Below are 25,217 nucleotides of genomic sequence, written 5' to 3'. Positions count from 1 at the left end.
GTCCGGTTGTCCTGTCCTCCGTCCAACATGTCGAACGAATCCTCCAAGAAGCAGTCCTCAAAGAAGGCGTTGTTCGACCCTGTGTCTTTCGCGAAGGACCTGCTGGCCGGCGGGGTCGCGGCCGCCGTGTCGAAGACAGCCGTGGCACCCATCGAGCGAGTGAAGCTGCTGCTGCAGGTGCAGGCTTCCTCCAAGCAGATAAGCCCCGAGGCGCGCTACAAGGGCATGATCGACTGCCTGGTGCGCATCCCTCGTGAGCAAGGTACGCGTGGAGCCTTAGCATCCCAGACACGGGTGGGGGGCCGGGGTGTGGGGTGACACCTGGATGGGTGACCCAAAGGAAAAGGAGGTCACCCAGAGGAGGAGGTGATGCTGACAGGGTGGTCCAGAAGAAAGGGGGCTTTATCCAGAGAAAGGGTGGCCCGGAGAAAAGAGGGGTCACCAAAAGGGGGGAATCATACAGAAGGTGACCAGAGGAGGGGGTGATGTAGAGGAAGAGAATGACACAGCAGAAAAAGCGTCGTCTAGAGAACGCCATTTAGGGGACAGGGTGACCCTGAAGGAGTCCAGAGGAAGGGGACTATCGTTTAAATCAGGGAGTCATCCAGAAAAGAGGTGACCAGAGGAAGAAGTGATCCCGAGGAAGAGGATTGACCTATTGGAAAGGGAAGTCATTCAGATAAGGGGTAACCCAGGGAAAAGGGGTCATTCAAAGAGGGTCACTCTGCCAGTGGGGTGACACCAGAATGGGTGCTGCAGAGGAATTGGTGACTAAGTGGAAAGGAATGTTTTCTAGAGAAGGGGTGATCAAAAGGAAAGGGAAAACATCCACGAGAAAAGGAAGTGACCTAAAAGAAGGTGTGTGTGGGGGGTCAATCAGAAAAGTGTGTTTAAATAGGGTGCAAGCAGCTGCCAGCTGTAGCCTAGCAGATGTTTCTGTTTGTTCTTGTTTCTTGGTTTGTGGTGGTTGTGGTGGTGGTTGTGGGGGAGGGTGGTGGTGTTTTGGTGAATGTGCAGGACCACTGTTTTTTGAGACAGGGTCTATGTAGCCCTTGCTAGCCTGGAATTCTCTATGTAGGCCAAGCTAATGCAGAACTTGAGTCTTCCTGCCTATTTTGAGTCATGGGATTACAAAACTGTTTACTAACCGGCCAGAATTTAGTGTCTTGACCCATCTAACATGGGTTCCCAAGGCCAAAAAGGCCTTAAGTGCATCCTGTGTGCTGGTGAGACCTAGCCTGCTCTTTCCCTATAGGTCTGTTCGGTCAGTCTTTGTACCTTGAGTACTTGTGCCTGGCTCAGGTTGCATGATAATGTATGTTAAGTGATATTCAAATGGCTTAGATATTTCCTGAAGTGGGAAGCTTCTAAGAAGTACAAATACAGATGCATTGTGGCCTCTTGAGTATTATGATGCCTAATCAGTGAAAAGTTGTGCTTACTTTCGAGAACCTCTGACAATCAGGCCTTTCAATAAGGCAGTCTTCTCTGCACAGAACGTACGAGTAATCATGGCAAATAGAATTTTATTATAAGTTCTAAAAAATTTGTTAAAAATGTACTTTGTGTGTCTTTATGCATTCACATATGCCATGCATGCATGTGGAGTTAGAGAAAAATGTAGCAGACAGTTCTTACCTTCCATTCTATAAGTGTACTGGGGATAGAACTCAGGTTATCAGGTGCATTTACCTGTTGAGCAATCTCATCAGCCCTAACATGATAATTTTAAAATCAAAGTAAAACAGAAAAGAACATCAACATTGAACAAAATACAAACAAATCATAGAATCAAGTATTAATTTTTTTAGGCTTTTATGTTTTGGGTGTGAAGATTTTTCATAACATTGAAATGATTTGATAAAATAAATGATGAACACCCTTCATGAACCATTGCTAAAAAATGGTTCCTATATTAGGTAACCCAGCTTATCAGAAATCTTAATATCCATTAGTAATTTGGGTTCTATTGAAAACCCTGTAGAAACCTTAAAAAGAAAATAGATTTGTTGTTTGTTCAGAACGAGAAATGAAGTGGCATCAACTTCAAAGCAGTCCTTTCTTTTGCTACTAGCTCTGTGGTAGAGTTTTCTTAAAATAAAGCAAGACAACAGTCTCTATCCAAGGGAGGTATTGCTTAACTAAAATGCTGGGAGCAGCCTGGGCAGCAGGCCAAAGCATAATGTGAAAAAAGGAAATGGGAATTGAGGAAGGCACTTTATTGAGATGTGATAACAGCTGTCCGTAACTGTTGAGTAGAATAGAGCAGATTAGGGGTAGGGCCTATCTGAACTGTTTCTAGAATACCCATCTGCAGGGCTGGCAAGAGAGCTCAGTGCTGAGCACCTCTTCTCTTGTAGAGGACTCAGGTTTGGTTCTCACTACCCATATGGCAGCTCACAACCATCTATAATTAGTCCCATGGTCTGATGCCATCTTCTGTCTTTGTGGGCACCAGGCATGCATATAATGTACATACATGAATACAATCATAACAGTTATAGACATCAAATATTTTTTTCTGAAAAAAATTTAGATGGGCTCTTACTGTGTATTGATTGAGCTGTCCTGAAACTCAGTATGTAGACCAGGATGGCCCCAAACTCATAGATCTGCCTGTCTCTACCTCCTGGGTGCTGAGATTAAAGGCTTGCCCCACCAAATCAGGCTTATAACTAAAAATTTAAAAATAGAATGCCTATATAGATATTGGAACAGGATAAGTTCAAGGGCCTACCCAGGCTGCGTTTGGAGGCTTATTTCAAAAAAAGGTAATTTATCTGTTTTTGACTTATTACTTTAAATATTTAGGTGAAGTGTTTAAGTCAGGCTTCCCAATGTAATTGTATCTTAAGTATTTTTAAGTTTTTTTTCTGAAACTTTAAATACAAGTGTGTTTTTTTAAAAAACTGAAATATGACTCTTGTAACATGAGTTAATTTTATATGTTTTCCTGGTCCTCATTATCTTTACCTTCCCAGATGTGATTAATCATAAGCAGAACTTTGAGAAGTTTTCTGTTCTTATATGTGAATCATTGTTACGTGCATCAGGATATAGCCCCTGCTAAGGGATGATTCACAGCAGGGAGAGTATTGCCACCTACAGGCATTTAGGAAACTTTATCTGGAAAATTTTGTGTGTACAGTTCAGAGGAATATACTTGTAAATCAAAATAGAATGAAACACAAGGAAGGGTCAGGAGGACTTCTGCAAGTTCAAGGACAACCTGTTCTTCTGTATAGTAAAGTCTTTCAAAAAGAAAGGCAAGATTCACTACACCATTAATTACAAATGTGATGCTCACTCTTGGTCCTGTGTTGATTTAAAGATATTTTATTCATGAAAATTATTCAGTATATTAACCAAAGCTACAAGATTCTGTTCTGTTGTTTGGTGAAATGAACATCTGATGTAGTAATCATTATTACAGAATTCCAGCAAATTAGTCATTTCCAAAGTGATCATCAATGTGTGTGTGAGCCATGTACTCATTCTAGCTACCCATGTAGTCATTCTAGCTACCCATTTTTGCTTAAGACCAGATGACAAGGTATCCTCAGATTGGCTGCCCGAGTCTGGTTGGCTGACCTTGTGGATCCAGGTTCTTATTTCTGGGAAACAGAATTTAGGCCTAGTTTCCCAAACTGCCAGCTTGAAGCCTATTGTGGAGTCAGCCTGGCTCTGGTTAATTCAGTCCTCTGACCACAATCAAGCAAATTCATCACCATATATAATTAAATCATTTTGTCTGTTTTCAAAATGTTTATGGTCTACTTTTTTAGGAAACTTGAAGTATATACCAGCATTATTAACAATAGTCACCATTCTATAGATTCCCAATTCTGGGACCTCCTCCCATCCCAGTGGGAGCTATTTGTTTACTTTAACAAAGTTTGTCATATTTCTTTAAAGGGGGAGGCAGAGGCAGATCTCAGTGAGTTCAAGTCCACCCTAGTCTACAGAGCTAGTGCGAGGACATTTGAGGTTAGACAAAGAAACCCTGTCTTAAGAAAATAATAATTTTTTAAAGTTCCCATACTTTGTGTTAGATATCCAAAACTTCCTCATCCTATATAACCAACATCTCACTTTTCTCTGCTTACCCCCAGAACACACCCCTGCCCAGCCTGTGGGAGCCACCATTCTACTGTCTGCTTCTATTAGATGTTTTTAAATTGTACATAAAGTAATAGTATGTGGCATTTTTCTTTCTGTGCCTTCCTATTTCACTTAGCATAATACCCTCATGTTTATAAATGTAGTTGGAAATGCTAGGACTTTCTTTTAAGGAACGATGATTCTGTTGTGTATATATTCTTCATTTTCTTTATCTGTTGATGGATGCTTAGGCATCCTGTGTATTGGCTATTGTGTGTCATGCTACACATGGAAAGGCAGACATCTTTAGCATCCTAATTTTAGTTACTCTGTATAAGTGCTAAGTAGTGGGATTGTAGGCCCTATGGTACTTCTGCCTTTAGTTTTACAGAGAATCTCATAAATTATACAATGGTTCATCATTTTCTCTACATACTTACTAATACTTTTATCTTTTTAAAAGTAGCTTTCAAATACAAAATAACTGTGGCTTTAATTTGCATTCTCCTCATTTTCAAGTCTGGAATAAGTTAACATTTTGTCTTAGTCAGAGTTTCTATTCCTGCCCAAACATCATGACCAAGAAGCAAGTTGGGGAGGAAAGGGTTTATTCAGCTTACACTTCTGCACTGCTGTTCATCACAAAAGGAAGTCAGGACTGGAGCTCAAGCAGGTTAGGAAGCAGGAGCTGATGCAGAGGCCATGGAGGGATGTTTCTTACTGGCTTGCTTACCCTGGCTTGCTCAGCCTGCTCTCTTATAGAACCCAAGAACACCAGCCCAGGGATGGCACCACCCACAAGGGACCCTCCCCACTTAATCACTAATTGAGAAAATGCCCCACAACTGGATCTCATGGGGGCACTTCCCCAACTAAAGATCCTTTCTCTGTGATAACTCCAGCCTGTGTCAAGTTGACACACAAAGCCAGCCAGTACACATTTCATTTTATGAAATCACTGTTTTTAGAATGTTTGTTTTTAAAGACCTGGTTTGGGGCAGTCTCCAAATTTGGACTAGAGATGCCTTATTCAAAAGTGCACAGTCAAACACTTGACACTTTGACATCTCCTAAAAATAATCAAGACTATGGAAGAGTTAGCTGTCATACTGTAGAGGGGTCTGGAATATAAGGATAACTTTATGCACATGTTGATTGAGTCATGAAGGTTGGGCAGTACATGGAGAATTATAGTGTGGAAATTATTTACTTCAACAGACCAGGAGAGACTACTTTGAAATAAAGTGGACCAACTCCTTTTACTCCACCCAACATTTCTCATCTACCCTTTTGGTAAACTCCAGCCCTCTTTCAACTTGGTTCCAGAACATAAAAAGAAGGCAGCATAGTTTGTGTTACCTGCTTTACTTCCTGTGGCTCTGTTGACTCATAAGTGGATCTGTTTGTGTGGTCTAGTGTACTCACAGATAACAGCCTTATTACTGCAGGAATTGGCATCAAGCTTCAGGGCGAGGCCAGAGCTGACAGTGAGCTCTGCTTTTCTCTGAGGAATCCTGTTACATTTGTTTAGCTAATGACTTCTTTTGTTAAGTTCTTCAGATTTTCTGTTTAAAGTGAACAAAATTGGGATGGGCTGCATAGTTAATGCATTTTCTTCCTTCAGTAGAAATGTTTCAGAAAATTCTTTACTAATGCAAAATGGATTTATGTGTTTTATTCTGTAGGATTTTTAAGTTATTGGCGTGGCAATTTGGCAAATGTTATTCGATACTTTCCAACACAAGCCTTAAACTTCGCTTTTAAGGACAAATACAAACAACTTTTCATGTCTGGTGTTAACAAAGAAAAACAGGTAATTATGTTTCAATATGTCTAAAATTTTCTAAGAAACTATTGAATTTGTCTTTCCTATAATGTCTTATTTTGAGTGCAGATTCTCTAGTAAAAATGATAAAATAATTGTAAAAATAATAAAAAATAGAACACATTTAATGTTGAAAGATAGCATATATTAAGTAATAACAATATATAAAATTTGTATATTATCTTCAACAAGTTTCATGAAATCTCTTTGCTTCAGTAACTAGGGATCATTTGTCTAAATGCGTTATGCCATATACCTCAGAGTAAACATTAAATGTAATTCATATCTTACTGCTTTTTATAAGCATAAAGGAGCTGCCATCAGATTTGTATTTCTTACCCCAGTGGCTTGCTTATTCCCTAAAGATGTAAATTGTCTTTCTTTTAAGAAAATCAAGTGTCAGAGGAGTTGTTGGACTGTAGTTCAATAGTAGTTGCTTTGCATGTGTGGAACTCCGGGATTAATATCCAACACAGAAGCAAAGACAAGAAGAGAGGTCAAGCCCACAGAAAATTGTATAATATGAGAGATAGCTTAGACAAAATATTTGCTGCAGAAGCAGGGTTTGAGTTTAAACTTCACAACTCACATTTAAAAAGAATTAGAGCCTGGTGGTATGCACTCATAGTCCTCATGCTGGGGAAGAATCTTATCCTTGGGGCCTACTGACAAGCCATCCTAGCCTAATCAGTGAACGCCAGGTCAGTAAGAGACACTGAATGGGGGGGCGGGGGGGGGGGGGCGGGGATGCAAGACAGATAGCACTTGAGGAATCACACCCAGAATTGTCTTCACATGAACAGACACACACATAGCAAACAGAAAATATATAAGGGTGTGGGAAGTTTAATAGTATGGTAAACTTTTTAATAATTAAGACTAAACTAAAACATACAGTAAATATGTAAGCCAGTCACCTCATTTGTAGCCATCATACCCAAGCAGAAACAGGATACAACAAAAAGGAAACAAGAAGGCAGTGTCCTTATTGGGCACAGATGGGGAGGGGAGCCTTCAACAGAATTCTAGCTTATGAAGTCCAGCAGCACATCAGAATGAAAAGAAACTGTTCTTTATGACAAAGTGGGATTCATCCCAGAATGCAAGGATAGTGCAACTTAAAAGAAGTTTTAGGTGTGATATGTTGCATCAACAGTATAGAGGACAAAACTCATGTATTTTGATCATCTCAATATCCCAGTTTGAACAGTGGATGGAATCCCGGAAAGAAAAACAGTAAATAAGTACTCGAATTAAATTCCATGTCAGCCCAAATGGACACGAAACAAAAAAATACATAACATTCCATCCAACACAGAGTTAATATTCTTCTCATGTATCATGGAACATTTTTCAGAATAGGAGAATTTTTGTGTTAAGTAATAAAGCACGTCTAAGGAGACTGAAATATTAAATACCTTTGCTGATTAGAATTGAATGGCCTAAAGATAAGAGGATGAAAGTGCAATATTGTAAAATCTTAAATTAGTAACATAATCATTGAAACTTTTATTGATAAACAGCCATTCTTGGGTTGTTTAGTTTCATGGTTAATGTGGTGTTGGAGGTGTAGTTATATAAATTCAGGATCATTACTCTGCCTGAACAGTCAGTCTGTCTCCCTCTCTCCTTTTGCTTATATTTGCCTACCATATTTTCATAAGTTCTACATGCACTATATGAACTGTTTTGAATAATAAAATAGCAATTATCTACCCCAAGTCAGTTTTCTTTTTTTTATTCATGAAGGAAAAAATAGATTTATTAGAATTTAAGATGCAGGTTATAAATCTTTATGTTCTGTGTCATGTTTGCTTGACTGATAATAAGTAGAATTGAATTTGATCAGACAAAAGGGGTGAGGAGTGGCACTTGGACTTGAGCAAATGGCCTCTCAAGGGACGCCCTTTATCTCCTGGATTACCTCCTATGGGAGCCTTTCTTCTTACCTGCTTTTCATGGGTATATTTTGTATAAGCAGTCTTTCTCAGTGCTGCTCCCCTATTTTAGTGATAAAAGATATGTTATATAATTATGTACAGATATGTTTGCAATATAAGGTTAATATCACAGTGATCTTTAATGGCCTTTCTTTAGGTCAGAGGATCTTAATTTGGGACCCATGGTATGTCAGCAGTACCTGAAACACTACATATGTATCTTTGTAGATATGTGATTTTCCTCCTCTCTGGAAACAAGTCTTAATCTCTAGCTTTAAAAAAAAAACTTCAAAAGTATCAAATATCAAAAATTAACATTTCCATTTCTACTCTAATAACTAGATGTTTTAATGTCTTATGTCCAATCCCTAAGAAAGTCTAGACAAGCTCATGTTTTTCTGCGAGATTATGTTGCTTTAGCTACCCCAGTGTCTCATGCAATCTCTCGATCCAGTTATCTATCTGCCTGTGATTATATAACATGATACACAGTAGTTCAGATACATTTCATTTAAAAGGAGCTGTGAGAGTTGGAAATCTCTAGCATTACCTATCTATTTCATTAAAACAATTATTTATTGAATATATGTCTCTGGGCAAAATCCCATGACTTGTTCTATGAAAAAAATAGATGACCTAAGCATCTGGCATGCAGCCAGTGGGAACGATTGGTTGACAGAACTCAGATGTATCATCCATAAAGCACTGTCATTTGGCAGTTAAACAGGATGAAGTGTAGTAGAAGATGTTGCCACATGAATCAACTTCAAAAGCATTATCAAATGAAAACAAAACTACCACAGATAATTCTGCATGTTGTTTTGGTTTATTCATATAAAATCTCCACAGTTAGCACTATAGAGATAAAATAAGTTCTTGGGGCTCCAAAGTTAGGGAGTATGTAGACTGACTTATAAAGGATATAGGATTTCTTTGGAGGTGATAAAAATATTTTAAAAGTGTGATGATGGTTATTTAACTCTGAATCTAACTTATTGAATTGTATTCAAGGAGATATTGTATAAAGTACGAATTGTAACTAAATTAAAAAAATTGGCCTCAAGAATTATAATCTGTAGGAATGTAAGTATATATAAATAACTACAGTTGAAAATTTTAAGTACTGTTTTAAAATAAAAGTCTGGTTACAGTGACACATTTTAGTTTGGTCCTTTAGTTCTCTGACATAAAATTGTGATAGGAAGAGGTTATGGCTATCGAGTTTTACAGGACTGGAGATCAGATGTTTCATAAAAGAAGTAGATGTTAAAACAGAAAGCAACTGTCTGCTAGGCCAGGATAAAATTCGGAGTTTCAAACTGTCCAAGACTAAAAACTAACACTAGAAATATCAGCACTGAGTGTAACAGAAGACTGAATATGACTTGACTATTTCTCTTTGCTCTTATTGGTTACAAAGGCCTTCTGCCCTGCATTTTCCTTAACAGTTCCAGTTTGGATAATCTGTTCTTTTCCCATAATCCCTTGATGCTATCCTGGGCTCTCTCCTCAGCATGGAAGTGGGGTGGGGGAGGGAATGCATGGATATGAGGGAAACGTTTTGCATATTGTTATACATGTTTATAAGAGCAGCTTATAAATCTTAGGCATTTTTAACCTTTGTGAAAATTAGTTCATTAGCTATTTGAACAGTTAGATTCTATAGTTTAATGCTTTTGAAATTTGTGTTTTAGTTCTGGAGGTGGTTTCTAGCAAATCTGGCTTCTGGAGGGGCTGCCGGAGCAACATCCTTGTGTGTGGTATATCCACTAGATTTTGCCAGAACACGATTAGGTGTTGATATTGGAAAAGGTACAGAGTTTTTTTTGTTGTTGTTTTGGTTTGGGGGGGAGGCGCTGTTTTTCTTTTCTGAGACAGGGTTTCTCTCTGTAGACTTGGCTGTCCTAGAACTTACTCTGTAAGGTGGACACTCTCAGCCAGCCATTGAACTGAGAACAGGTCCCCACTGGGGGGATCTAATGAAAGGACCCAAGAAGCTGAAGGGGTTTGCAGGGCCATAGGAGGAACAACAATATGAGCCACCCAGTACTCCCAGAGCTCCCAGGGACAAAACCATCAACCAAAGAGTACACATGGAGGGGCCCATGGCTCCAGACACATAGACAGCAGAGGATGGCCTTGTTGGACATCAAAGGAAGGAGAGGCCCCTGGTTTGGGGAAGGCTCAATGCAGCAGTGTAAAGAAATACCAGGACAGGGAAGGGGAAGAGGGTTGGGGAACGGGAGGAGGGAGATGGGTTATGAGACTTTTAGGTGAAGGGGACCAGGAAAAGGGACATTTGAAATGTAAATTAAATATATCTAAATAAATAAATAAATAAATAAATAAATAAATAAATAAATAAAAGAACTTACTCTGTAGATCAGGCTGGCCTAGAACTCAAGAGATCTTCCTGCCTCTGCCTCCTGAGTGCTGGGATTAAACATGGTACAGTCTTTATAGGCATTAACTATTTCTTTATACTTTGAACCATTTGTGTGCCAACATTGTTACCAAATACAAGTTTTTTGAGATTTAATTTTGTGTATCTGTGAGTAAATGCCATGTGCATACAGGTACTGGTAAAGGCCAGAAGAGAATGTTGGAGTCTCTGGGATTTAAGTTGCAGGCACCTGTGACCCATCAAGCCTAAGTCATGGGAATTGAACGCATGTCCTCTGGAAGAACAGCAAACACTCTTAACTGCTGAGCCATCTTTCCAGTCCATAGTCTACAGAATTTATTCTGCACCAGATATGTAGTCAACAGGATTAGAGTAACTGCTTTTTTCTTTCACTTTAAAATTAGAGAAAATGGAAATGAACATTTAACAATAGTGAACCAAAGCTTGCTTGTGACTTTTTGAATCATAGATCCTTCTGTATTCATTGTTTTTAGTGATTTTTCTCTGGGTGATAAACAGCTCTCACACTGGAGATTGCCTTTGTTTCCTCCGAAGAATTTTTCCATAATTCCTGACAATTTGGATGAAATATTTCTTAATTCTTATAATGAAATATTTCTTAATTTGGATGAAATATTGCTTAAATTACTTTTGTAATTGATTAATATTTTCAGGTAATTTCTTTTGAAGTACTTTTTGAAACCTTCTTTGGTTGCATGGGAAGATTATTTGTGTCCTTTAATTAGAAATTTTGCATCATTTGACTCTTTAAAATGTTTAATTACTTTGACTAAGATGTTTGATATAAATGTTACCTAATAGTTTTCAACGCTTTATTTTAGGTCCTGAGCAACGGCAGTTCACGGGTTTGGGTGACTGCATTATGAAAATAGCCAGGTCAGATGGGATTATTGGCCTATACCAAGGGTTTGGTGTCTCCGTTCAGGGTATCATTGTTTACCGAGCCTCTTATTTTGGAGCTTATGACACTGTTAAGGTAATTGAGTGACTTTAAATGGGTCTAATAAATACATGGTTTGTTCTTTTTACTCTAATCAGTGTATTCTAATATATAATTAAACACATAAAATGATAAAATAGGACAAAAGAAATTTTATTAATCCTTCACTGTCACAATTAGTTAAGTTATAACTATTAATTTACCATTTTGTCAATAATGAGACATTTAAGGTTTTTGCATCATACACAGGATGTCACAGAAAGTGTCCTGTTCAACTTCTATATCTTTAGCAGATAAAAGACATTCTAACTTTTTCTGATTTATGTTAATTTTATTATCACTTTATATGCAGAAAATCAGTGTGGAAACTAGGGAAGGGTTAATTAAATGTGGCTTAGTTTTCGCACTGGTTGCTGTTGGATTCTGTGTGGTATTTTTAGGGTTCCTTTGTATTTTGCCTTTTGAGTTCAGACTTTATTAGCACTTTTTAATGCAGGAAAAAGACAGATTATAACAATGGCTGCCAGTTTTGAACTGTTACTTAGTTCTAGAAACCTTGTCAAGTGCTCTACAACGTCGTGGTCCTATGGTTGCTAAGAAACATACTCATTAAATGACAAGCAAAACATCTTTGCTCTTAATCACTGTAGCATGTTCCCAAAAGAATCTGAATACCAAATCCAGGGCGTCTGCTTGATAGGAAGGCACTACTGACCTTCTTTCTCAGCTCCAGTTGTTTGTTTTTATATTTTGTTTAATTGCACATTAAATATCATTTCATCTTTATATATAAAACTACCCTTTAAGAATTTAAGATAACTTTGGAAAATGGATTATTGCTTACTTGATGCATTTTTCTCCTAGGGCTTATTGCCAAAGCCAAAGGAAACCCCATTTCTTGTCTCTTTTATCATTGCTCAAATCGTGACTACCTGTTCTGGAATACTCTCCTATCCCTTTGACACAGTTAGAAGACGTATGATGATGCAGGTAATGTATTTGTGAGTTTAACTGACACAGTATGTATCTTACAAACAAAAATGTGGTGTTTTTGAGTTTCAGAGACCTTTTAGCTGAAAGTCAGTTTGTTTCCTACTATAAAAGAGCCAGCGGCCAGCAAAGCACCTTCCTTTCTGCTGTGAAAACAGAAATGCCTTTCTACTCCTGAAGTCTTGGGAGTATAGACGGGATGACAGAGACTGGATGACTATATTCATCTTTTTACATTTTTTGAATAACTGTTATTTGATGTGTATGGGTGTTTTTCTTTCGTGTATGCCTGTGTACCACCTGTATGCCCAAGGAGGCTAGGAGAGGGCATTTGATTCTCAGGAACTGAATTACATGGCTGTGAGCCGCCATGCGAGTTCTGGGAATCTGTCTCACTGTAAGAGCGATAGGATGACAGATGTGCCCTGACTTCAAGGTGGCTTTGGGAGATCTGAAGTCACGTCCTCACACTTACAAGCCCTGAGCCATCTCCCCGTCATATACTCTGTTGTTTGTTTCCTACATCTTTTATGACTTACATTTATTTACTTGTTCCTACTTGTAGGGGGTAATTGTATTTTGGGCTTTCAAGACCTCAGATCCACCTCTTCCTTTGTTTCTCTGCCTCTGCAAGTGCTGGGAATGGCTTGTACCACCACCACCCCGCTTTTCCTACTTTTTAATGTTTATGCTCTTTAAAAAGCTTTTAAAACTCATCAGTCTCTTCCTAATGATAATTAGCCCAGATTTAATTTAAAGAGACCTGGGGTTCTTCAGTTTTCCAAGTTTTCTTTAAAAATAAAAAAATTCCTAATCTCTAAACATACATATTTTCCTAGTGTTAATTTTGTTCTGAGTTTTTCAGTTGATTGACATGTGGTAAGATTAAGCTATGATTTATGTCATGTCATCCCATAACATTTGTCGAATGATGTATGGTCAGTTTTCATGTGATTCTGAAAAGTGTGAATACTCTTCACTTCTTCGCAGTATTATATTTGCAGTAGCTCAACATAGTATTAGTTTTCATTTATAGTACTGATGTCCTAAATGTCCTAAAAGACAATAAACTAATAGAAAATTATTTGTCTTTTTAACATAGAGTGGGGAATCTGAACGGCAATATAAAGGAACCATAGACTGCTTTCTGAAAATATACAATCATGAAGGAATTGCTGCATTCTTCCGTGGTGCATTCTCCAACATCCTTCGTGGTACAGGGGGTGCTTTGGTCTTGGTGTTATATGATAAAATCAAAGAGTTCCTCAACATTGATGTTGGAGGTAGTTCATCAGGAGATTAAATTTGGAAATGCATATTTCTAATGTAAAATACATAAAAATTACATAGCTGCCATTTGTATATATTTTGATAGTGTGTTACTACTGTCTGTCTCTTAACAGTATTTGTTCTGCAATAAAGAAAAGATTTTTTTTCAAGATTTTAGTATTAAAGGTCAGGACAAAAATAGTTTTCTTCTCACTTAGACCCAGAATCATATAGTGAGGCATTTTTTTTATAGGTAGTGTATGTTAACTTCTGTTAAAAAAAATTCTTATACTTGTGATGAACACCATATAATGTGAAATCTGAGGAAGTGTCTTTAAACATTGGTTTGCTTAGTACAGCAATAATCCCATCTCTTAGAAATTGTATGGTATGACAAATAGTTGAAATAGTTGATAATGACTTAGTGACACTATCAAACTATTTGAAAAGTATAGGTTGGATTATTTGCTAATGTTTAGTCTTGCTAGTATAAGTATTTCTTTGAAAAAGAAATTTCCTCTGAACATTAGATTTTGTATTCTGTATTGATAATAAAGCAAGTTCAAAACTATTGTAATGAGCCTTTTTCCCCAGCTCTCATACAGGTCACACAGACACATACACTAACTTTACCTATTGTAGGCACACCATAGAACATTTTTGTTAAAGTGGAGCTGCTTACAGCCAGTCAACAGAAGATGTCTTCAAGCTGGATGTGGTGGAATGTGCACATAATCCTAGCACTGTAGGAGACTGAAGCAGGAGCATCCAGAGTTCAAGCCAGTTCCTAGAGACACTGTCTCAAAACAAACATTTCTCTAAGGAGAAGGGTTAGATGCCGTTTCCAAGGTTTTGTAGGACATTCTCATTTTTTCAGAGATGTGAAATCACGTACATTCCAAATACACAAGATTTTAAAGTTTGGTGGGTAAAAGAATGTTAAGCCAGTAGAGATAAACTATTTTATGGAATTTTGTCAGGCTACAAGTTGGCATAACAGTAGAAAATTTTCCTGCTGCTTATGCCAGATATATTTCAATGACAATTATTTAAAATAATGGCCTTACTCAAAGGAAAAAATAACTCTTAGGAACTGTTAGCATAGTTTCTTGTAGTGGTGAATATAACAGAAGTCATAGAAACAAAAGGGAAATACTTTCTTTCAGAACAAAGAAATAACTAAAATATCTTACTTGGAATAATTTCCCACATAAAGATGAACTAAATTATTACTACTTGTGGAGTCATGCTTAGAAAAAAGAAATCTTCTGAATGGCACAGGTAAAGACCAAAGAAACCACTAAATTACTAGACTCCAATGAGGGTATAGTCAAGAAAGAAAAGTTAGAGTCTTAGCATCCTGGACAGAACTGAGCCCTATATGACACCAACCTGTTGTTAATCAGAGATCAGTTACAACAAACAAAACAGTGTAGACTTCAGAGGGACAGAATTGTTGATATTAAGAATGATGCTGGGAAAGCACAGCAAAAACCTGCTTCGGGTGGATACCAGATTGTCAGTGGTGAATTTCACACCATCTTGTCCCAGAAGTTTCCTTACATTCTTCTAAACCTCTGAGAAGTTAGAGCAACTATTTTTCCTGGGCTATTTAATATGCAGACTAAAATTAAACAGTGGATTTAAACTAAGATATGTATAGTTTCTGTTCATGTGTATCTAAGTGAATGGGACTCAGCAAAGTGCAATTTATTCACGTGTTATTGAACCCGAACTATATATATATATATATATATATATATATATATATATATTAATCAGTTCTATAAAATAGTGCTGTGGAAGGCAGGTTTTTTTGTTTGTTTTTTGTTTTCTTTTGTTTTTACTGTTTGAGAATTTCATGCATAAATATCATGCGTTTGATCAAATGCACTCCCCTCCAATTTCTCCCCTCTCCTCATCAGGACTATTTTTACCAACTTTTGTACAAGTGTTTTAAACCCACTGAGTCCATTTAGTGAGCATGGGGTGCTATCTCAGAAACTGAGTCTTCAGCAGCCACCAGTTACTGTAGCTCCTCAGCAGGTGGTAGTACTTGAAGATCCCCACCCCCACCATTCATGCTTGGATTCTGAGTGACTTCATCTTGTGCAGGTCTTGTGCATTTCATCACAACTATAACAAATCTAGCAAATACCATTTTTAGCAAAGACCTCTAACTCATGCAGTCTCTTTGAGACTCCTTTTCTACCATGATTCCTGAACTACTGGGATTTGAGATAGCTGATAGACAGACAGACAGACAGACAGATAGACATCTTCACATATTGACCAGTTGTAGGTCTCTATTACAATTGCTCTCTACTGTAAAAAAAAAAGCTTCTCTGAAAAGGGTCAAGAGAAACACTCATCTGTATGTCTAGATAAGAACTGAGTGGCAGTTTATCATCTTCATTTAGCTGATTAGTAGTATAAGGTTTTCCCACCAGGCCTGTGACCTAGCCAGCAACAGGTTTTTGTCGCAGGTAAAGATATCAGGCATTAGTTCTGCCTTGTGAAGCTAGCTTTAAATCCAGTCAGAAAGTGGTTACTCCCTGTTTCCTTGAAATCTTCTCCCCTTACTAGTTTTCTGCCTTTTGTGGGTACTCCAATTTAGATACACATACATGAAGCTTTAAATCTATGGTCCACATATGAGAGAGTACACATGGTATTTGTCTTTTTGTGTCTGGGTTACCTAACTGAATGATTATTTCTAGCTCCATCCATACCTGTAAATTCCACAATTTTATTTTTCTTACATCAGGATAATATTTCATTTTGTATATGTAGCACATTTTCATTATCCACTTAACTGATGCACATCTAGACCGTTTCCTTTTCTTGGCTGTTGTTGACTACATTAGCAACAAGCATGGAACAACAAGTATGTTCAGAGGATGGAGTCCTTCAGGAATAGGATTGGTACAGGGAGAGCGGGTGGTTGCAGATCTAGTTTGAGGTTTTGAAGAACCAGAGGCTTGATTTCCATAGTGGCTGTAGATCTCCCAGCAGTGAATAAGTGTCCCCATCTTCCACATCTTCCACTGGCATTTGTCAATTTTTTTTTTTAATCTTGGTGCTCCTGATTGAAGCTAGAAACTCAAATCTTTTTTTAACATTTTATTTGAATTTCGCATCATGCACCCCAGTCTCATTTATCTCCTTGTAGCTTCATATCCACCCTTTGTGCTTTCAGCCTACCCCAAAATGAAAAACAAAAAACCCCAAAGCATGGGGAACATCTCATCGTGCAAGCTATGTCACATTGTGTCCCACAGTATATCCCCCCATCCACATGTCCTCACTCCCAAATGTTCATTGCAACGAGTCATTGGTCTGGTTTGAGATCTCTGGCTTCTGTGACATCAATATTGAGTCTTCATTGGGACTCCTCCTGGTTATCCTGTTTTCGCCCTGGGTCTTGGAGATCCTACAGCTTTGCATCAGCAGGATCCTAACCATTTGCAGATGATGCAGATTTTGGGGTGGGCCAACTCAGAGTCCTGGAGCTGTACCTGAGTGGTGGCCAAGCTGGTCAGCATACTTGCTCTCTCCTACAAATACCACAGGGTGAGCTCCAGCACTGCCTCCACTAGGCCACCTGACACTACGCTCTCCTGCTCTCCTGTCCTCAGGGAAAGCCCCAAGGCCAGCTCTACTGTGCTGCCCAGCCTACGTACAGGGCCTACTCTGCCAAGTGCTGACTGTACCAGCTTTCCTGCTCATGGCCCTGAGACCAGCTCTCCTAACTGCCACAGGTGGTGATGGTACGGAGTGGGGTGGCGTGTCACCCCTGTGCCCACACCACAGCCGACTAGTGGCACGACCAGTTCTTCCTTGCTCTCCAAGTGGGGAGCAGGGCCCGCTCTCCTGAGTGCAGCAGCCAGCAAGGGGACAGAACTAGCTCTCCTGCTCTCAGGACCCCAGGGCCAGCTCTCCCTACTACCATAGGTGTTGAGGGACAATGGGGGTAAGGCATCACCACCGCTGGCAGAAGAGTGGCAGGGCGGCTCTCCCACTCAGGGCTGGCTTGCCTGCACTCCTACCACCCAGGGTCAGTTTTACTCTGCTGTCTAGGTGAGGTGCAGGGTCCCACAAGTGCTGAAGCTGGTGAGGGGCAAAGCTAGCTCATGACCCTGTGGGCGGCTTTTCTGACTGCCTGGGGTAGCAGGGGCATCACCTCTGCTGTGTTCCCGCCATGCCAGATGAGTGCCAGGGTCAAATCTCCCACACTCCTGCCCTCAGGGCCTGCTCACTCACTCACATGCCACCATGGTCAGCTCCACTGTTCCGGGCCCACTCTCCTGAGTGCCACATCCATGATGAGCAGCATGAGTTCTGCACATCCACGTGGTCCCCTGTGGCTGCCACACTCAGGACATGCCTCATGTTCTCTAGTGGTAACATGAACCAGACAGCAGCATGGAGCCCTGCCACTGTGTAGCCACAGAACCAGACATGGTCCTCAGTCACCTCAGACTCAGACCTCACCATGGCCTTAGCGGGCAGGGCTGGACACTCACAATAGGCTACTCCTCTCTACCCTTGAGTCTCCAGTTTCCTCTCCAAAATGCTCAAGCTGCTCCACTTCTTTCTCTCCCACTTGTACAACACAGACTCACACATTGTGGTGGCTTCTGCTGCAGGCTGGCCATGGCTGGCAGGTCACAGGGTGACATCCTCCATCCATGCTGTGTGGCATGGTAAAAATCGGGTATTAATGGCTCATTTGTGTCATGCTCCAGAAGGCAGGTCTGTGGATAACATGGTGGCCGATAGGTCACTGTCTTCCTCCTCCCAGGCTGTGCCATGTGGATTTGGTTTTGACTTAAATCCACTTCTATGAGTCCTAGGCATAAAACAGCTTTGGCCACCAAACCCAGGCATCAAGCTAGGATGAACAAAGGGCTGCCATCTGCTATGTCCCTGGGTAACACAAGAGCAACACCAACAACAAGGTATCTCTTTGCCCTTGCCAGGGAGATTCAAAAATAATTTTAGTTTACAGTTCCCTAATGATTAAAGATGTTGAACATTTGAAAAAATATTTCACAGCTGTTTGTATTTCTTTGGAACTCTGTTTAATACCATACTTTAAATTTTAATTTGGTTGCTTCTTTCATGTTTAGTTGGAAGGTTTTTTTTAGTTTGTTTCTTTGTTTTTGTTGTGTTGCTTTTGTTTGTTTGTTTGTTTTTGCAGTTCTTTGTGTATTGTAGACCCCAACCCTCTGTCAGATTTCTAATTGGTAAAGATTTTTTCCCATTCTGAAGATACGCTTCATTTGAATGTTTGCATTCTTTGCTGTTCTGAAGCTTTATAATGTAATGAGGTGTCCTGTCAGGTGTTTGTTAATAAATCTGTTCTACCAGGATCCTGAGGTGTCCTGTCAGGTGTTAATAAGCCTGTTCTACCAGGATCCTGTTCAGAATGTGTTTTCCTGTGCTTATAACCTACTTTCTCCTCTGTAAGATTTGAAGTATCAGGTTTTACATCCAGGTCCTGGATCCATTTGGAGTTGAGAGTTTTTCCAAGGCAAGAAATAAGGATCTGTTTCTTATACTTGTAGATATCCAGTTTAACGAGCATCATTTGTTGAAGATGCTCCCTTTTCCCCATGTGTGTTTTTGGTCTTAAAAATCAGACAGCTGTAGGAGAGCGAAGGTTTATATCTCGGTCCTCATTTGTATTCCATTGATCAGTGTGCCTGTTTTTGTGCCAGTGCCATGCTGATTTTATTACTGTAGCTCTGTAATATATCTTGAAATCAGGGATGATGATTCCTCTAGCAGTGTTTTTATTGTGAGCTTAATCTTTTCAATTTCTGTGAAGAATTGCACTGGGATTTTGGTGGGGATTGTACTGGTTCTGTGACCATACTTTTCAGCTACTTTTATCTACCACCCCAATCCCTTCCAACCCCCCCAGCACTAGGTAAGCAAGAAAGAAGGTTGGAGGGGGAAAGGATTAAAACAAAAACATTCACATAGGATAGCTGGGTTTTTAAGAAACTAAAATTCTCACTACTGGTTCTGTGGCAATAGACACAATTGAGGACCGAGATATAAACCTTCACTCCTACAGCCGTCTGATTTTTAAGGCCAAAAATACACATTGGGGAAAAGATAGCGTCTTTAACAAATGATGCTCATTAAGCTGGATATCTTTAATTAGAAGAATTAATTATCTGATAATTAACAGTTGTAGAAGTTTCTTGTAGTGATGCCATCTGCAGATAGGGATACTTTAAGTTCCTTTCCTATTTATATTTCCTTAGTCACCTCTTATCTTGATGTTCTACACATGAGTTCAAGGACTGAGCCTGGAGTTAATAGCTCCGTGGTTTGGAGCTCTGGCTGCTCTATAGCCAGCCTCCACATGGTGGCTCACAACCACCTGTAACTCCAGTTCAGGGCATCCAATACCTTCATCTGATCTGTGAACACCAGGGGTGCACATGCAGCCAAATCACCAGTACACATAAAACAATACAAAAAAATTTGTAAGCCCTCAGGTACTAAATCTAGTACGGTAGAAGGGAGGAGACATCCTTGTCTTGTTCCTGATTTTAGCAGAAATGCTTAGAGCCTATCTCTGCGGTTGTTGCATGTTGTTCTATTATGGTGACACCTTGTACTTATATGTCACTTGTATGCCTTAATTCTACTGAACTTTTCTGATTATATTAATGTAGTGGATTATATTTATTGATGTATGTCGAACCCTCCTTGCATCTGTGAAGTAAAACCAACTTGATTGTGATGGACATGTTCTAGAATTCAGTTTGAAAGTATTTTCAACTCCCGTGTGACAAACACAGGGAGTTAATTTGGCTAATGGTTTGTCAATCTGGTTAATCTTTCAAACAACCAATTCTTTATCTCATTGATTGTGGGATTTGTTTCTATTTCATTAATTTTGCCTCTAATGTTTGATTTTCCCGCATCTGCTTTGGAGCATATAAGCCTGTGTTTTAGTTGGGTTTTATCTGGCTTTTGGTATGGGTCATATTAGCTTTATTAAAAGAACTTGAAAGTGTTCCTGCCTTTTCTGTCTTGCAGAATAATTTGAGGAGTGTTAATGTTAGTTTTCTTTGAAAGTCTGGTAGAATTCTCTGAAAAGTCTGTTGAATCCATCTGTCCTGGACTTTTGTGAGTTAGGAGGTTTCAAAGTGTTAATTACTTTTTCTATTTATATTTTGTATATTGTTTATTGTTATGGGTCTGTTAAAATTATTAGTGTTTGCTTAACTTTGCTATGTCATATGTACTAACAATTCATCTATCTAAAATTTTTTTTAGTTTATTAGAATATGATTTTTTATTTGTTTTTGAGACAAGGTTTCTCAGTGTAGCCCTGACTGTCTTGAAACTTGCTCTGTGGACTGGACTGGCCTTTAGTTCAGAGATCTGCCTGCCTCTGCCTCCTGAGTTTAGAGACATGCATGAACATGCCTCCACAGGATATAATTTTTTAAAGTATTTTGTGATTATCTGAATTCCTCCAGTCTCTGTCGTAATATGTCCCCTCTGAACTCTTCCTTTGATTTGGGTTTGTGTGCTTTCTGCCTGTCTGTCTCACTCCATCTCCCTCTCTCCCCTTTTCCCCTTCCCCTCTTCCTTCTTCCTCATCCTCAGATAATTTGGCTAATGGTTTATCAATCTGGTTAATCTTTCAAACAACCAATTCTTTATCTCATTGATTGTGGGGTTTGTTTCTATTTCATTAATTTTGCCTCTAATATTTGATTTTCCCGCATCTGCTTTGGAGCATTGTTTGCCCTTGTTTCTCTCTGGTACCTTGGGATCGCTCAGACTTTTTGGTGCAGCCACTTAGCACTATAAACATTAAGACTGACCACATTGCTCCTCATAGCTTTCAGTTTATTGTGTTCTCAGTTTCATTCGGTTCTAGGATTTTACATTTTTGCCTTCTTGATTTCACTGATGACCCGTTTATTCTTCAATAGTGAATGGAGTCTAAATGAGTTTATGTGTGCACTCTCCAATTTCCCTGGCTGTTGGCATCTGCAGTGTTCAGGTAGAATGCTGGGTGTTATTTGTTGAGACTTGATTCATCTCCTAAATATTTGATCTCTTTTGGAGAAAGTTTCACTGGACTGATGAGATAATGTGTATTATCAAGTTTGGGACAGCAAGTTCTGTAGCTGCCTTTTAGGTCCCTATAATTTATGCTATCATTTAACTCCAGTGTTTAAACTCTGCTTAATTTTTTTTTAGATGACCTGTCTTTGATGAGAATGGATTATTATTGTGGCCCAGTATCACTGTATTGAAGTACAATTTTTTAAATGAAATTGGAATTGTAATATTATTTTGATGAATATAAAGAGACTTTCCTTATCTCTTCTGACTAGTTTTCATTTACTCTGTTTATTGTCAGATGTTAAAATACACCTGTGCTTTTTAGTTCCCAATGCTTGGATACCATTTTCCATCTCTTGATCTACATATAGTTGATGGTAAGGTATGTTTCTTGGAGGCAGCATGTAAAAGTAACGTTTATTCTCCTGAAGTAATTGTCATCTACAAGGCTTACTACCTGTTGGCTAACATAAGCTTAGTCCCAGAAGCTTCTATCCTCTGTATAATCTAATCTAGGTCTAGAATGTGTCCAGTCACTGAGACTTACTGCTGAGTAAGCTCACCCTTTCTAGTTCTTTCTGAACTCTGGCTGGCTGGATCAGCTCCGCTCTTCTAGCTCAAACTTCTCCAATCAGACTGATTCAGTCTGGCTTCTCTCAGCTTCTCCTGAAGCTTGGTCTCAAACTAACTCTGGTGATCTGTCCTAATCTCCTGGCCCTTTCTCATTCTCTGGTTCGTTCTGCCTTCATCTATATTCACATGGTCCTCCCTGCAGCCGGTCTCTGAATCCTCCGCAGAACTGGCCCTAGTCTTTATCATGGGAGTTTTTTTTTTAATTTCTTCTTTGATTTTAATAACTACCATTGCTAGATATAATAGCGTTGACAATGACAATTTTTCAGAACATAGAATACATCTTTCTGGGCCCTTCTGTCGTTAATGTTTTCTGATTAATAATCAGCAGTTATTCTGAAGAGCTTTCCTTTATAAGTGACTAGAGCATTCTTTCCTGCAGCCTTTAAAACTATTATTTATTATGAGTATTTAAGGTATAAAATGTAATTCATTATGGAGAGTTTATGTACCTGTCTGTTGGGAGTTCTGTAGGCCTCTTGTACCTGAATAGGCATCTCTTTCTCCAAGTACAGAATTTTCCTTCTGTAATTTACATGAAAATATATTCTATGCCTTTGTTGTGGTAGTCTTTTCTTATGCCAATAATCTGAAGGTTAAGTCTTTTCATGGTATCCCAAAATTCTTCCACATTGACCTCTATTGAGCAACCCAATTCCTAACATTGTCCTCCAGTCCCGGCACTGTTTTCTACATGATCCATCTGTTGCTGAGGCTGTCCTGTGTGGTCTCTAGTTGGCTTATTCAGTGTTTTATTTCCCATCATTTCACCTTGGCTTTTCATCAGCAATTCTCCTTTCTGACTTCTGTTTTCATGTTTTGTATTGGCATCCTTAGCTCATTCAGCTTTGGATTCTCTTTGTTTTTCTTGAAGACAGTTTTAATCATTCTTTTGAATTTTGGGGAAGTTCTGTAAAATTGTTTTTATTAGAGTCCATTTTCAAGAGATTAATAATTTGGGGAGGATACACGCTATCTTGTACTTCCATTCTGTTTCTCCTTTTGTGACATCTGTGGCAGGAGCTGGACAGATAAAGAAGAGCAGCAGAGTGCTTAGGACATGGTGGGGACCCTACCTGCCTTGGGGCAGGGGACTGGGTGGACTAGTGGGGGCTGTATTCTCAGAAAGATAAATCAGTAGACTATTTGGTTAATGGACCTATTAGCATGGCTTACACAATGCTTAATGACGTATAATTGTAGACTTCTGCTATACACTCTACCTGCCCATCCGAGGAAGTTCAAGCACCCAGGAATGTCTGATTTCCTCACATAATCAATGTTTGTTTCGGGATTCTGCATCACTCTGTGTCTTGTTATTGTATATTACTTTTTTCTCTTTATAACCCCTTTTCCCTTTGACTACTCCTCAGTATCTACCTATAAGGTTACTTATTTTTCATAATATTAAAATATTGAAAGGGTTCCTATCTACAAAAGTAGCATGCCATTTCTGGTCTTTTGGGTTTTTGTTTTGTTTTGTTTTTTGTTTTTTTTTGTTTGTTTTGTTTTGTTTTGTTTTTTTGTTACTTAGTTTTTTTTAAACAGATTTTTTTTTCTGTGATTCCCTGGCTGTCCTGAAACTCGCTCCATAGACCAGACTGGTGTAGAAAATGTGTTGGGAAAAGGGAGTGAAAGTAGATTAGTACTTATCTCTCATTTTGTTATGCTAGGAGAAAATATACTGAGTAATCTGTAAAGAGCACGTGCTCTGCCCTTGTAGAGGCCTGACACTCCAGATGCTGCCGTCTCCTCACGGGACAGGCGGGAGCAGTCTGACTAACTGTGAGGCTTTGTGTATAGGACTCTTGATTCCCCTGTTGAGAGAGGAGCCCTCATGGCCTGATTACCTTTTAAGGGCTTGTCTCAATATACCTTGGAAGGGACACATCCAAATCCCACAGGGATCAAGTAGTGAGAACTTTCCAGGCAGTGGAAAACTACTATTTACAAATGAACAAAGTCAAATCTGTGCTTTAGGAGGACAGGTTGGCACTGTAAGTGACAGAGGTGGGAACAGGCAATGAAAGAGGAGACAAGATATCAAATCAAAGCATTACTCCAGCTGAAAAAGAGATTCTGGGTCATACAACTCTCAAGTGCATAAGCCAAGAAGCAGTGTGTCAGATTTTGCTGGTGTACTGGCTGTTTTTGTGTGTCATCTTGACACAGGCTGGAGTGATCACAGAGAAAGGAGCTTCAGTTGGGGAAGTGCCTCCATGAGATCCAGCTGTGGGGCATTTTCTCAATTAGTGAGCAAGGGGGGGAGGGCCCCTGTGGGTGGTGATATTCTTAGGTTCTATAAGACAGCAGACTGAGCAAGCCAGGGGAAGCAAACCAGTAAGAAACATGCCTCCATGGCCTCTGCACCAGCTCCTGCTTCCTAATCTTTTTGAGTTCCAGTCCTGACTTCCTTTAGTGATGAATAGCAATGTGGAAGTGTAAGCTGAATAAATTCTTTCCTCCCCAACCTGCTTCTTGGTCATGATGTTTGTGCAGGAACAGAAACCCTGACTAAGACTTCTGGTATAGTTGTACATCCCCAATAAGTGTATAAATTATATTCAAAAGGACTCCGAGAGGACTTTTCTTAGTAAAACGAAATACCATATGTCAGAAGGAAGACTTGGGAAATAAGCAGGAGCTACAACTGCAGCCTCTTGCAGGTTTCAGAAACACCAGTACTAAGAGTAGCTTTGACACCCAAATGAAGAAAAGACTTTCAGCTTTGCTGAAATTGGAGACTTGAAGTCTGCTTCAATTTCAAGTCTCTGTGAGTGCTAGCTATACCTACTGTCCAGTAAAGTCAAAACGTTGGGAAGAATGTTTATGAAGTCTAGTATACACACCTGTAAGCCCAGTGTTAGGCACACACAGGATTGCCACAAGTTCAAGGATAGCCTGAACTATATGGAAAGGCTAAAAAGGCAAAGGGGTAAGGAAAAGAATGCAAGTCTGTGCCACAGCACCATATAGGACACACATATA

At 39.2% G+C, this 25,217-nt stretch overlaps 1 protein-coding gene and 1 non-coding gene across 2 annotated transcripts; one reads left to right on the top strand and one right to left on the bottom strand.

Annotated features, from left to right (window-relative positions):
• The first annotated feature begins 27 nt into the window (after positions 1-27).
• Positions 28-13,603, top strand: Slc25a31 (solute carrier family 25 member 31). The gene is made up of 6 exons (XM_052178736.1): positions 28-262; positions 5,787-5,914; positions 9,561-9,678; positions 11,113-11,267; positions 12,096-12,221; positions 13,324-13,603. The coding sequence occupies exons 1-6, from the start codon at positions 28-30 to the stop codon at positions 13,522-13,524; spliced, it is 963 nt and encodes a 320-aa protein (XP_052034696.1). The 3' UTR covers positions 13,525-13,603.
• A 4,730-nt stretch (positions 13,604-18,333) lies between these two features.
• Positions 18,334-18,477, bottom strand: LOC127683883 (small nucleolar RNA SNORA48). Its single transcript, XR_007977669.1, has one exon. It is a non-coding gene; the product is annotated as a small nucleolar RNA SNORA48 (small nucleolar RNA).
• Positions 18,478-25,217: the final 6,740 nt, after the last annotated feature.

The sequence above is a fragment of the Apodemus sylvaticus genome, chromosome 4 (genome assembly GCF_947179515.1).
Source record: "Apodemus sylvaticus chromosome 4, mApoSyl1.1, whole genome shotgun sequence".
In the NCBI taxonomy this organism is placed as follows: Eukaryota; Metazoa; Chordata; class Mammalia; order Rodentia; family Muridae; genus Apodemus; species Apodemus sylvaticus.
The sequence above is the reverse complement of the archived record's forward strand: the minus strand, read 5'-3'. Positions and strand labels throughout refer to the sequence as shown.

Excerpts from the sequence above, each read along its gene's own strand:
- Slc25a31 (XM_052178736.1), top strand. The coding sequence starts at position 28 with ATGTCGAACGAATCCTCCAAGAAGCAGTCCTCAAAGAAGGCGTTGTTC. Across the intron at positions 5,915-9,560 it reads GTGTTAACAAAGAAAAACAG|TTCTGGAGGTGGTTTCTAGC; the intron begins GTAATTATGTTT and ends TTTGTGTTTTAG. Across the intron at positions 12,222-13,323 it reads GAAGACGTATGATGATGCAG|AGTGGGGAATCTGAACGGCA; the intron begins GTAATGTATTTG and ends TTTTTAACATAG.